We start from the raw sequence: 13,671 nt of genomic DNA, 5'->3' as shown, positions 1-13,671 counted from the left end.
TCATTTCAGTTTCCATAGCTTTAGACCATCCTCCAAGTACATCTATAATGACGTTTACTTGTGAGATCTTGTATCCTGGGTGTTGTTTTGTTTTATTATTAATATTATTATTATTATTATCATTATTATTATCATCATTATTATCATTATTATCATTATTGAGAGTTTTTTTTAATTCAACAGCACACAAGTTTTTTTTTTAATTCAATAGCACACAAACCTTATATCATAGTTCAGGTGGCGAAAAAGCGCAAATCTGGACATGACTCGGACGCGACGCGAATTCTCCAGTTTCTTGCTTGACCTAAAGGTCTAACCTTTCACACCCTAATATCAGTATGCATATTCTCCATACTCTTCTCTGTACATTTCCTGAGGTGCTGTTAAAGAGAGTTCGTGAAATAATCAAGAGCTCCTTTATATAATGACAAGAGATTATAAGCTTTATGCACCTTTCTTTAGTGATCATTTCCTCAATCCTCTTGACCTTAATGATGAAGGAGAAATAGGATGCTAACCACTCGGAGGAGTTGAACTCGATAGCATGCGCGGGGGGGTCTGAAGCCGTCGCTATTGATATCAATTACTAGAGTAAAATCTTGAGCTAAGCGATAAAATTTCGATTACTTCTCAAAGTTCATTTGTTCCTCGACTGAGGTGTTCCCAATTGGCATGTCAAAAATGCTTCAAACCCGAAGTTATGGTAAAATACCTTGCGAGAAAAAATCTCTTTTTAAATCTTCCTATGGAATGAGTCTCTTTATGATATTAAAGCTAAGAACATATTTATGACAAGGTTAAGAACCAGGATCTAGTCGGTATTTAGTAGATAGAAGATTAAACCGGATCATTTACAAATAACGGACTTGAATAATTCAAGGCCTAGTTTTTAATTTTTTAAGAACTCTTTTCAAGTTTTTATGTAAGGTGAATGATCAACGAATTTTGCCTCTTTAACTTTTTAGTTTGGCACACGAGGTTTATTTATCATGAGAGTCGACCCTCAAATCAGTATAGCAGTTCACACTCACTATGTTACGTTCATTTCCCTTTTTGTCTTCTTTTTCGTCTCAAACCGGATTTTTCTTCTCTGTTTTCGTCTTTAATTTGCAGTTCTAAGCATACTATTGAGCTGCACTTCTGAACATAGTACGGAAATATTCTCAAATGGAGGGTACGCGTCTTGTAAAACTCATAGGGATTAAACACTACAGAATTAAAAAATATATGAACTTCATATATTTCATTGTATCTAAAATATATGAACTTCATATATTTCACTGTATAGAATTAAAAAAATATCCTCAAATGTACGAAAGGTTCAGCTAAACTTGTATTTCCTTTTTGAGTCCCTTCTTAACAGTATCGTTAACAGTCTACCGTGTTGAGACGCCTGGGGTTCTCTCCTTCAGTGATAAAGTAGTCTCTCTCTCTTAAAAAACAAACAAAACAAACAAAACAAACGAAAAAACAACGAACAAAAGTAGAATTCCGTCTCCGAAAAAACACCTTTGCTTCCTCATGATTCTGACTACACCCAGGCGAGATATTCAATGTGAAATTTTATTTAGGATGAGTCAGTCAGTCTTGTAGTATACGCACCCTTCTACAATCTGCAATGTACTGCAAATATTCACTGAAACTGGACGATTATACAAAAATAGCCTGTGCGAAAAACCACTAAAAAAACCACTCTTTAGAAGTGGCCAAAAATATGTGGAAACGTATTCCTCATCTAATACAGCAGCACTGTACCCCGAGGAAAGGGTAACTAAAATAAACCTAGTTACACTACCAATCACACAGAAAATTGAATGACAGCAGTGATATCTTACAGAGAGTTGTAAAACAAAACTACATTAAATATGAAAAAGAAGGTGGTCAAACCTGGGACTGACCGACCTAGAATGGCTAAATTTTCCCGCGAAACGCTTAAATAATACGAAACTACCGTGATGCAACGCGAACCTCTTCAAAGTGCTGTCAGAATATTAATTTCTGACTATTTCGTTCCCATGTCACTCAAACGTCAGAAATTACATTTCCTCATATGTTGCAATGGGGCAGGCATACTTTGAAAGCGTTTTTTTTTGTTGTTATCAATAACCTTTCGTTGACTTCTCGGTCCAACTCAAGAGGAGTCATTTGTCAGTCGATTGGTGAACTCATTCTCATAAACTGCTTCATACAGAGTGAAGTAATTAAGACGGGTAGGATTCTGGACACGATTTGTACTAGTGAGGTTTGTAACTTAACTTTGGTGAGCTTCATCTGCCAAAAATTTTAAGTCATTTTGTGTAGTAATTCTTTCTAACTCTCGCCTTCTTCGTCTTCTATTGCAATAAAATTTGAAAAAGTGCTGTCTGTCGTGGTAATTGCGGCTGGAGGTCGGTCGGCCACTAAAAAAGAGGATGGGGGCATGCTTAGAAGAACAAGTTTTAGTGAAAAAAAGTGGAAGGAAGGGGGGGAAGTTTGATGTGAAGCCCCACCAGCCACTCCCTCTGCGCGGTCCCTGTCTGAATTGGTAATGTCATGGTGATTTTTACAGTGTTTCCATTTAGGAACTGGTTGGGTGAATCAACAACCAAAAACCGCTAGTATCAAGCCAAGCTTTGATAATTATTCGATCTAAAAGAAATATAATTATGATTCGCGATCAGAACAAACGCAAATCAAGTCTTCATCGCGTAGCTAAATTCAGAAAACGTCAATGCACTGTAAACTTACTTCTGTGGCGGGTCTTTACAGCAATCGATTTTTACAGGTTAGCGGATTCTTTTAACAGATCATAGGCAGGCCTTCTCACTTCGATTCTGCTGAAAAAACTGGTTTGATACATAATAACCCAACGCTTTTAAATAATTGTATAGAATTGATGTCGATCACGATTCTTGTCTTCAAATACATCTATCAGTGAGAGGCAACGCCTTTTTAATAAACGAAACATCAAGTAATAGAATATTCTCGAATATAGTTTCGCATTTCACTACGTGTGAAAACAACTTAGCCCTTTACTGAGCCGGCCTAAAGCGGGCCTAACCCTTCATTTTGTAAAATGTATCTTACCTATATTCATTTGGCGAATTTGATTGACACATCATCTCCAATCAGCACGAATGGTGCCCACTTTCTAACTTCCGAATACCCAGGGTTCTCCCTCATCCACTTCATGGTTTCATGAAGACATTCACTGGCACTTTTCCCATCCACCAAGTGTTCGTAGAAATGTTTCATGAACTCCTTTGTTGATTCGTCGTCCACGGCCCAGAGAGATGCCAACACTGAGCGAGCGCCAGATCCTAGGAAGGCTCGAGCTAATCCTACAACTCCTTCAGCTTTGATGTGGCCTTTTCCACTGTGACAGCAACTGAGCACCACAAGCTTGGCTCGCAATCTGACTACTGAGATATCGGCCATTGTCAACAGAAAGTCATCTTTCTCACGGTTGGATGGAGCTAATGCGATATTACCTCTCTCTTCTTCACCATGTGCCGCAATGTGAACGAGACTTACAGAGTGTATCCTCTGTAGAACCGCTTCCTTGGTAGCTTCTTTACCAGTTAAAGGATGAACATTAAGAAGCTTTCCAATCATCTCAACTTCTTCTTTAGCACATGGTAATCGATCAAGTGTACCAACATCAGGATCGCCAACAAGGAGAACTCCTGTCTCACTGTGATAATCTGCAGGACTGTCTTGGATCAGCTTGAGAGTCGTCAAAGATGGAGTGTACCGGATCCTGAACCTTTCAGCTAGAAATTCTCCTTTTTCGTTCATCAATGCAGAAAATGGAACTCTGTACAGAGAACGATCAGGGACAACAACGATCTCAGATCCTTCAAATAGATCGGCCACTGGAGCGATGGTGACATTATACAACTCTTTGAGGGGTGGTTCTTTATTTGATACTCCTTCATTCCTCCTTTCCTTGACTTGGCAGGCACTGCAACTCTCTTGATGTTGTAGGCTTCCTTCAGATTTGGTTGGCGATCTAGCCTCAGAATTTACATCATCAAGGACCAAATACCGATCTTCGCATCGTTCTCCTGACAAAAGCGAAAACTTTCTGTAGCATTCATTTGCCAGATCCTTCAACTTGTCTTGAATGGAGGTATCTTTAGGTTGACCGTATGCTGAAACCCATTGTCTCGCTAAATTCTCGAGCTCTATGCAAGGTGTCTTCATGTTAGCCTTTAAAATCCAGCAAATAAGAACATCGTTAAAAAAACAAAATGACAGACAAGTACAGGATGTTTTCCGGACAACGTTTTTATGATCAATCCATTGAAAAGGATCAAAACCAGGTAAGGGCTGAGCTGAATATTGAGTTTCCATTCGCTTTGCCAATGATCGTGCACGTCCAAGTTCTGACACAGCCAAAGCTTGTTCAACACGTCCTAGTTTAAGGAGGACAACAACCATTAATCGATAGGGATTGTTGTGCTGGTCTGCAAAGCCTATCTTAAAATGTTCGCTTTCTCCGTGTAATACCAACGTTTTTTCTAGCGCCTTAATGCATTCTGAGAGATACCAGAAAGCTTTTGATAAATCTTTTTGCAAAAAGCACAGCAACGCTAGGTTGCAGTAACTATGGCTTTCTTTTCGTGAATTCTTAAGCATTAAAGCGATTGACAGAGCCTTAGTAAAACATTCATATGCTTTCTTAAACTCTTTCTGAGTCAGGTAAACCTGTCCCAAGTTGTCGATGAGTGCCATCTCTCCCTCTTTGTCAATTGATTCTCTTGAAATAGAAAGAGCCTTTTCACTGTATTCTATTGCCTTACGGTATTCGCCCAGTGAATGATAAATAATTCCAAGGCATGACAAAGCAGTACCTTCTCCCTCTTTATTTCCAATTTGTTTCATTATCCGTAAGGATCTTTCAAGCAATTCCTTGGCCTTAGGCATATCACCAAGAGAATGAGCAACAACTCCAAGGTTACACATCATCATTGCCTCTTGTCTCACATCTTGAGCTTCTTGGCTGATGTGAAGTGCCTCTCCATAATAAGATTTTGCGTTTTCATTCTCGCCAATGATTCCCTCTATAGATGCTAAACTGGCCAGGATATTTGACTCACTATTACTATCGCCAATATTTCTAGCTACGTCAAGTCCTAGATGCAAAAACTCGGTTGCCTTCGCATACTCGCCAAGACGCGCACAACAACTTCCAAGGTGGAGGTATTCAGCAGCTAGTTCCGCTTTGTAATCAGTTTTAATTTTAATGTTCAGTGCTTTTTGGTGGAGTTCGTACGCCGTTTTGTAGTCACCATGATGTTGATAGACAGTTCCTAGATTGCTAAGATTAATTGCTTGCCCTCTTTCGTGCTTTGACTCTCTGCTAATAGCAAGCGCCTGTTCACAACATTCCTTAGCCATGAGATGATTTCCCAGATCTTTATAAGCAGCTCCAAGGTTGCAGTATTGCGTAGCTTCTCCTCTTTTATCACCAGTTTGCTTCTCAATGATAAGACTTCTTTCATGGCACTTAAGTGCCAGGTCATACTTACAAAGAAAATGGTAAAGATCTCCAAGTCGACTGTTTTCACTTTCTTCATTTTCTAAGTCACCAGTTTCTTCGTATAATTCTATCGCTCTCTTGTAGCAGTGCTCCGCCATTTCAAAGCTTTTCAACTTTCTATGGACATCACCCAGATCGCTGTAAGCTGAGGCCTCTTGGTTTTTGTCATCAGTTTCTTTACTAAGAGTTAATGCCTTTAGGCAGCAGTCTCGAGCCTCTTTGAATTCACCAAGATTGAGCAGAATACCAGAGAGGAATCTATTATCAATTATTTCTCCTTCCTTGTCTCCGATTTTCACACTAATTTCGAGTGCCTTCTTCCGCAAGCGTTTTGCTTGCACATAATCACCGCGTAATTTACATAACGTCCCAAGCCTGCCAGTGGCCACCCCTTGCATGTAGGTGTCCTCATCTTCCTCCGCCATTAGCAGGACCTTTTTATGGTATTTCTGAGCCTGTTCATATTCCTCAAGTGACTTATACAGATCACCGAGACGATGTAATGCAACTCTCTCCTTCTTCCTGTCCCCAAGTTCGCCACACAGTTCAGCTAATCTTTCTAAAAGGCGTCTGGCTCTGAAGTATTCGAAACGAGAAAGAGCCAAATTACTGAGCATGTTAAGAACACCTGCTTCCTTTACCTTGTCTCCATCATTCCTAGATGATAAAACCTCATCAACTTCTTCATCCTCTCCATTATCTTGCGAGTCGTGGGTCTTAGGTGTGTGTCTATTACTAGGCTTACCGAGACATTCAGCTGAACTTTTATTGTCACCTATCTGGGGATATATAGCGTTTGCCTTTTCTCTGTTTTTAAAGCCATTCTTAGAATCTCCAATATGGAAATAAATGTGTGATAACCTGCTGTAAGCAAGGGCTGAGAGGCACTTCAATGTTTCGGCATCTGACCTCAAAGCGTTTTTGTTAAGAAACTCTAAGCATTCAGCCAACAACTCGATAGCCTTTCTGTATCGACATGTTTGTAGTAAAACCGACGCGACTGAGATGCCGATAAAAAGAGCCTGGTGTATCTCAGCTTTCGCTTTCTCCATTTATGCTTTGCTTCACTCGATCACTGTTTCGCATTCAATCTATCAAACGAAAAAAATGAAATGAATGAGGCTGAGGTATTCACATTAAGGCGAGCATGATGTTAACTTCTTCCGTGAAATGAATTGTCTTGAACATAAATGATATTTGCGTTGAAGATTAGTTCAACTAGGACAGTTTGTATCTTAACACGTGAACACTAAAAAAGCTCAAGATTATGGACTATAAATTATCTCGAATTATCCGAATTTTTGAGAGCCTTATAACTCTGTCTATTTGTAGACGCATCTTCGTTTTCCGCCCTCTATCTCTTGGCTCATGATCAGGATATCACTTCCTTCTAATGAACTCCATTTCCCCCAAGTAAACGAATTCCAAATGAAATTAAGAGATAACTCAGTTTTATCAATTGAGTTTAAAGGCGTAAATTGGCCACCGTAAATAGTTTGTAAAGTTCACGTTTGAGCGTTAGCCTCCTTAGAGCAACGAAGCGTTTCGAGCACTAGCCCTGCACTCTGACGAAGGGTTATTACTCGAGACGCTTCGTCGCTCTGTCGATGGGCTAATGCGCAAAACACTTCATCGTTTTGACTAAGTGCTAATGCTCATAACGTGAGCTTTAAAGACTCTATACTAAAGCTAATTTACGTTATAAACTCGGTTGATAGAACTAAATCATCCCTAATACCCCCACCGTCGCATTACAGTTTCTTTAGAAACTCACCCCAAAGAAATTTCGAAATAGCACAAACAAGCGAACATATTTGATGCAAAGTTGACTGAGAAAGCTTGAGAAAGTTCAAGTCAGGCATAAAACTAAATCAAAGCCGAACAGGATCAACATTTGTTCCTGGGAAAGTCATTCGTCACTGATTTGTTTTGTAGCATGGTTCAGATTCATAAAAATCATGCTTTAATCTCAGTTCTTGCGTCAGTAAACCTTGTTACACCCTTTAATAGAAAAACGAAACAATATACGAAAAGTTCGGCACTGGTGAGTAAATTTGTAGAAAAAGGCGGAACATTCTAGCTCCCTGTAGGGTCTCATGATGTGGGCGAATGAATTCGTGTTTAGTGTTAAAGTAAATCAATTTGACTTGATAACATCACCGAGACGTCTTTCTATGTAACAAAAATCGTGTGCCATTGAAGCTATACTTCGCTTTCATTAAGTGCAGCAATTTTATCAAGTCCACCAATGCATTGGAGTCGATCAACTTGGTTGCGCTTGAATTCACTCAATACAAACAGATTTAAGCAGGAAACTTTGTGATCAAGATCGACATTTGAAACGAAACTAAAGTCTAGTTCGTAACCTATATCGAACATTTCGTTTAGTTAACCATATCTGGCTAAATACATCGCATTATATATTAAGAACTAATAAATTCTTTATTAGTAAGGTTTACAATTAGTGTTGTCAGTGACATCGCTCGAGTATTATAGGCTTACTCTCTCTTTAAAATCGTACCACACAAAGAAGTTTAAGTTGCACCCCCGTATGAGGCTCATTATTTAGAAATGTTTCCAAGTATCTGCATCGCTCTATCTACGTAAAATACTATGCTAGAGCTAGAGAACCTAACTTACCAGCTTATATCGTCGCGTTGAGTTTAGCAAAACCGGAACAAGATAACAACTGCTGATATAGCGATATCGATAAGTGCCTCATGTAAGCTTGCGCAAATTGTTTACTGATTGAAGTTAGTGATCCGCATCCGGACTTTGTAACCCAGATTTGGAATTTATCTTGCTTGTCTTTTTTGTTTTGTTTGTTTTGTTTTTACCGCTTTTCTATTTCTTTAATGTGTTAAAAAAAGAAGCAGTTTTTAAACGCAAGACTTAGAATTGCCGTGATAAAAAAAAAACATTTTAGTAGGATTTCCGTGAGCTCTTATTTTTCCTAAGTCCCATTGTTCACTCAACACAATGTGTGTGCTTGGGTCCCAATTAGGATTGGGTTCAAAGTTGGTTAAGAGATTACTTTTCATTCCAATTTCCTTATGAGCCTTCGGAACATCTTTGAAAGAGCGTTCATGGAAGAGCTCTGAACATAGTTTACCTCAAGGCTCTCTGACTCCCTTGTTACACTACACGCTATGCAAAACGAGCATTCTTCTGTAGGGATTGGTAACGAATTTGCACCAAAACGAGGTCGGTCAGCCATCGCCATTTCGTTGTACGCTTTTTTAGCAAGGATTTTCTCGAAATCCTTATCGACATTTTGCTTTTGTAAATGCCTACACACTGCTGTGTTCCTCATTGTACCTTTCAGGGCCATCGCAATTCAGATGGGGAGAAAGTTTCATTCTTTAACTTTCCGAAGAATCGTATATGTGCACGATCCTTCGTAGTAAAGCACTATTTGAGCAATAGTGAAAATCAGACCTGAAAAAAATTTCAGGCCTGTACGGGATTCGAACCACTGACCTCTGCGATACTAGTGCAGCGCTCTACCAATTGAGCTAACAAGCCAACTGGGAGCAGGCCATCAAATTAATTCGACATAAACCCGTAGATGATAAATCAAACAACAACAAACATATGAAACATATGTATGAACTGCGGTTATGAAACGTATATGTGCACGATCCTTCGTAGTAAAGCACTATTTGAGCAATAGTGAAAATCAGACCTGAAAAAAATTTCAGGCCTGTACGGGATTCGAACCACTGACCTCTGCGATACTAGTGCAGCGCTCTACCAATTGAGCTAACAAGCCAACTGGGAGCAGGCCATCAAATTAATTCGACGTAAACCCGTAGATGATAAATCAAACAACAACAAACATATGAAACATATGTATGAACTGCGGTTATGAAACGTATATGTGCACGATCCTTCGCAGTAAAGCACTATTTGAGCAATAGTGAAAATCAGACCTGAAAAAAATTTCAGGCCTGTACGGGATTCGAACCACTGACCTCTGCGATACTAGTGCAGCGCTCTACCAATTGAGCTAACAAGCCAACTGGGAGCAGGCCATCAAATTAATTCGACATAAACCCGTAGATGATAAATCAAACAACAATAAACATATGAAACATATGTATGAACTGCGGTTATGAAACGTATATGTGCACGATCCTTCGCAGTAAAGCACTATTTGAGCGATAGTGAAAATCAGACCTGAAAAAAATTTCAGGCCTGTACGGGATTCGAACCACTGACCTCTGCGATACTAGTGCAGCGCTCTACCAATTGAGCTAACAAGCCAACTGGGAGCAGGCCATCAAATTAATTCGACATAAACCCGTAGATGATAAATCAAACAACAACAAACATATGAAACATATGTATGAACTGCGGTTATGAAACGTATATGTGCACGATCCTTCGCAGTAAAGCACTATTTGAGCAATAGTGAAAATCAGACCTGAAAAAAATTTCAGGCCTGTACGGGATTCGAACCACTGACCTCTGCGATACTAGTGCAGCGCTCTACCAATTGAGCTAACAAGCCAACTGGGAGCAGGCCATCAAATTAATTCGACATAAACCCGTAGATGATAAATCAAACAACAACAAACATATGAAACATATGTATGAACTGCGGTTATGAAACGTATATGTGCACGATCCCAGTTGGCTTGTTAGCTCAATTGGTAGAGCGCTGCACTAGTATCGCAGAGGTCAGTGGTTCGAATCCCGTACAGGCCTGAAATTTTTTTCAGGTCTGATTTTCACTATTGCTCAAATAGTGCTTTACTGCGAAGGATCGTGCACATATACGTTTCATAACCGCAGTTCATACATATGTTTCATATGTTTGTTGTTGTTTCCGAAGAATGCAGTTTTGCGAAAGAAATGGATCCATGCGATTCGAAGAGATCCCGGAAAAGATTTTGAACTAACTCGTCGGACTAACGTGTGCTCCCGTCATTTCAAGAAAAGTGACATGTAAAAATCATTGAATGGTATTATAACACTGAAGCCTGGTCACGGCGTCCCATCGAAATTCTCGGGGCATATGGCATCGCCAAAGAAAAGAAAATCGCCTACGAAACGCCAAACAGTTACAACACCTGTCCAAGATGAGCCTACAACCGCCGATTCAATCGCTGAACCTGTAGAGATTGTACGCGAGCCCACAATAGAAGAAAAACTTATAGAAGCACAAGCAGAGAATGCTAAACCTAAAGAAAAAATGAAAATAAATGCACTTGATTCTCAACTTCAGGATCTTCGACTGAAGTCAGAACGATTAGCCAAAGCAAACAAGTTACTAATGACTGAGCTCGACTCAGAATGACAAGAATCACTTCAGACTTTGTTCGATAAAGTTTTGATATTTTCCAGTTTTTACATACTCTTCTACCCTATAGAAAGAAAGAAGAAACATTCTGATAAGATCGCGAACAAAAGCAAATAAGAGGGTTGCCATGGTTACCAGTCCTTGTTACTCCCAAATAAAACTTTGAATTACGTTGTAATATCGAATAAAGTTTCCCAATAAATCATCAATATACCATTTTTACCTCTTAAAAAGTCAACATTTCACCATTATATAAATAATCGATTCTCTATATAGAGATTTTAGTGAGCAATCCACATGACGGCGAAGCTCCGAAGATGGCGACAACTCAATACTTATCAAGCATTTAATGGCGACTTCAAAAAAAGTTTTATGATTTTTTTGATTGACCAAGAAATTTCAAGCCGTACTTAATTGTTTTTAGCATTAAAAGACGTAATTTGGCTGTCGCTAAGAATGAAAGAATCGTGAACCTACCGCTTAACAAGTTGCGCCTTCGTCTTCAAGCCCTTTGCCGGATCTCCTCTGCATTTGAGCCAGAATTTTAACTCATCTACTTTTAAATTACTTGGGTCTCTTCCAGCAAGTGAAGAACCCTCAATATCCGCTTCTGTAAGCGTAGAATTGCTCATATTTCGGTCTAAAACAGTTACCAATAACTCACATCTCTCTAAAACTTCTGTATAGCCACACTTCTGCAAGGCTGACCGACCTCGTTTTTTTGCAAAATCGTTACCAATCCCTACAGAAGAATGCTCGTTTTGCATAGCGTGTATTATAACGCTGGAATTTCCCTATTTTTTTCGCTTGAATATCATTTGCGTACAAATGATTTTTTTCCTTTCCAAGCCATACTCATTTAGAACATCTCATATACATGAACTGAGAAGTAATAATTTCAAATTTTTTCTTTTTTTTGGTCGATCGCACTATCAAAATAATGCGATCGACAGAATTAAAATCATTACGAACTGAATCGCTACTATACGGTGGCCCAGAAGGCTCAACGTAAACAAAAAATATACTGCAGCAAATAAAAAATATACTGCAGCAACTAAAAAATATACTGCAGCAAATAAAAAAATCAAAACGCAAAGAAAAAAAGTACCGCAGCAAATAAAAAATGCAACGCAAACAAATAATACTGCAGCAAATAAAATATGCAACGCAAACAAAAAAAAAAAAGAAAACGCAAGCAAAAAAAATTGGAACGCAACGCCAAGGAAGACTGGGTAATAGTTCTTAGTTTCCCGCCAACACTCGTTCCATCCTTTGCTTGTTCACCTTTCCGAAACCATGTTTTGCAGCGAACTTATGACAGTACCACGCTGCTCCTTTAAAAAATCGATAACTCTATTTTCATACCCTTGATGAAAGTAATCTTCTATAATCCTACGCAGATTGCTTTCGTCCATAGCCAAAAGCGAGTTCCAGTTCATGCTGTTTTGGCGGGAAACTAAGAACTATTACCCAGTCTTCCTTGGCGTTGCGTTCCAATTTTTTTTGTTTGCGTTTTCTTTTTTTTTTGTTTGCGTTGCATATTTTATTTGCTGCAGTATTTTTGTTTGCGTTGCTTTTTTTTATTTGCTGCGGTACTTTTTTTCTTTGCGTTCTGATTTTTTTATTTGCTGCAGTATATTTTTTATTTGCTGCAGTATATTTTTTGTTTGCGTTGAGCCTTCTGGGCCATCCTACTTCTACAATCACGTTCGACGTTTGAAACTAAACCAAGCTTAAAATGAAAATCACTCCGAATTTTGCGTTTATACAACAATTAATGATCAAACGTCTGGCATCTTGGGGCAAATAAATGAATGTAAAGCTGAAAGCTTACACGATAAGTGCATTATTGGTAAATACCGTTAGAACTTTGCTTTCTTCCTCTTAACTATATCCCTAAACGCAGTCATCCATTCACTACTGTATCCAATTGAGTTTGAATAATGCTTTCCATTATTAATATCACTATTTTTAATTCAACGACACACAAACCTAATATTATAACTCCGGTGGCAACCAGGGGTGAATCTGAACGTGACTTAGCTCGACACGACCTCTTCAGTTTGTTGCTTGATTTAGTGGTTAAACCTTTTACGCCCTGACATCAGCAGGTATATCTGTATTCCCAATACCGTTCTCTATACAGTTCTTACGTTGCTGACAAGGTGAATTTGTTTAACAATCCCAAACATCTCCGGGATCTCCTTAATGATCATTTCCTTTATTCTTATGACCTTGTAATGTTTGGTTGAGCAGTAATACTTTAAGGAGAAATAAGATGCTAGTCACTCTTAGAGCAGAGGAACTGAAGCCATCGCAACTGAGATCAAAGGATATGAGTAAAATTTTGAGCTGAGCGATGAAATTTCGATGTAAGTTACCGATTACCTTAAAAGGTTCATTTGCTCCTCGACTGAGGTGTTCCCGATCAGAACATCAAAAAATGCTTCAACCTCAAAGTTATGAAAATATATCCCGAGAATAAAATTGATTTTTTATTGCTATTAGTAATGATTGAAGGGGCTTCCTTATGGTATAAAAGTTAAGGAAGAGGTGAAAAAAGGAGCAAGGATGGTTAAGGATTGGGGATTACAAATAACGAACTTGAATGATTCAGGGATTAGTTCTTATTTTTTCCGATCTTTTTCCAGTAAAAACATTTCTTCAATATGGACAATCAAAGAACTCTAGTCACTTTTTCAATTGGACGAACGAGATTAATTAATCATGACCGTCGCATTTTAAAGATCTTTAAAGAAATACAGCTTTTCAAATCAGAATTAACATTCACATTCACATAATTAAAATGTAGTATTCACTTCTTTTTCTGCTTCTTTTTCGG

The 13,671-nt window shown here is 38.7% G+C and overlaps 1 protein-coding gene across 7 annotated transcripts in view; it reads right to left on the bottom strand.

The window, feature by feature from the left end:
• Nucleotides 1-8,253, bottom strand: part of LOC111328838 (uncharacterized) — a 12,425-nt gene extending 4,172 nt beyond the window's left edge. The window contains exons 1-4 of one of the 7 annotated variants that reach the window (XR_016000566.1): nt 8,165-8,253; nt 3,067-6,615; nt 2,728-2,813; nt 1,550-2,399 (exon numbers count right to left, since the gene is read on the bottom strand). Coding sequence is in view for 3 of the 7 variants with exons in the window: in XM_088758517.1 (XP_088614643.1) it covers nt 3,073-6,576 (3,504 nt within the window). In the remaining 4 variants the exon portion in view is untranslated. Of the gene's footprint in view, nt 1-1,549; nt 6,616-8,164 lie in introns of those variants that run through there. The other 6 variants (XR_002694650.2, XR_002694651.2, XM_022933371.2 and 3 more) reach the window with 6 other exon arrangements.
• Between the last annotated feature and the right edge of the window lie 5,418 nt (nt 8,254-13,671).

Source organism: Stylophora pistillata, chromosome 4 (genome assembly GCF_964205215.1).
Source record: "Stylophora pistillata chromosome 4, jaStyPist1.2, whole genome shotgun sequence".
NCBI classification, from domain to species: Eukaryota; Metazoa; Cnidaria; class Anthozoa; order Scleractinia; family Pocilloporidae; genus Stylophora; species Stylophora pistillata.
Note: the sequence above shows the minus strand (reverse complement) of the source record. Positions and strands in the feature narration are given on the sequence as shown.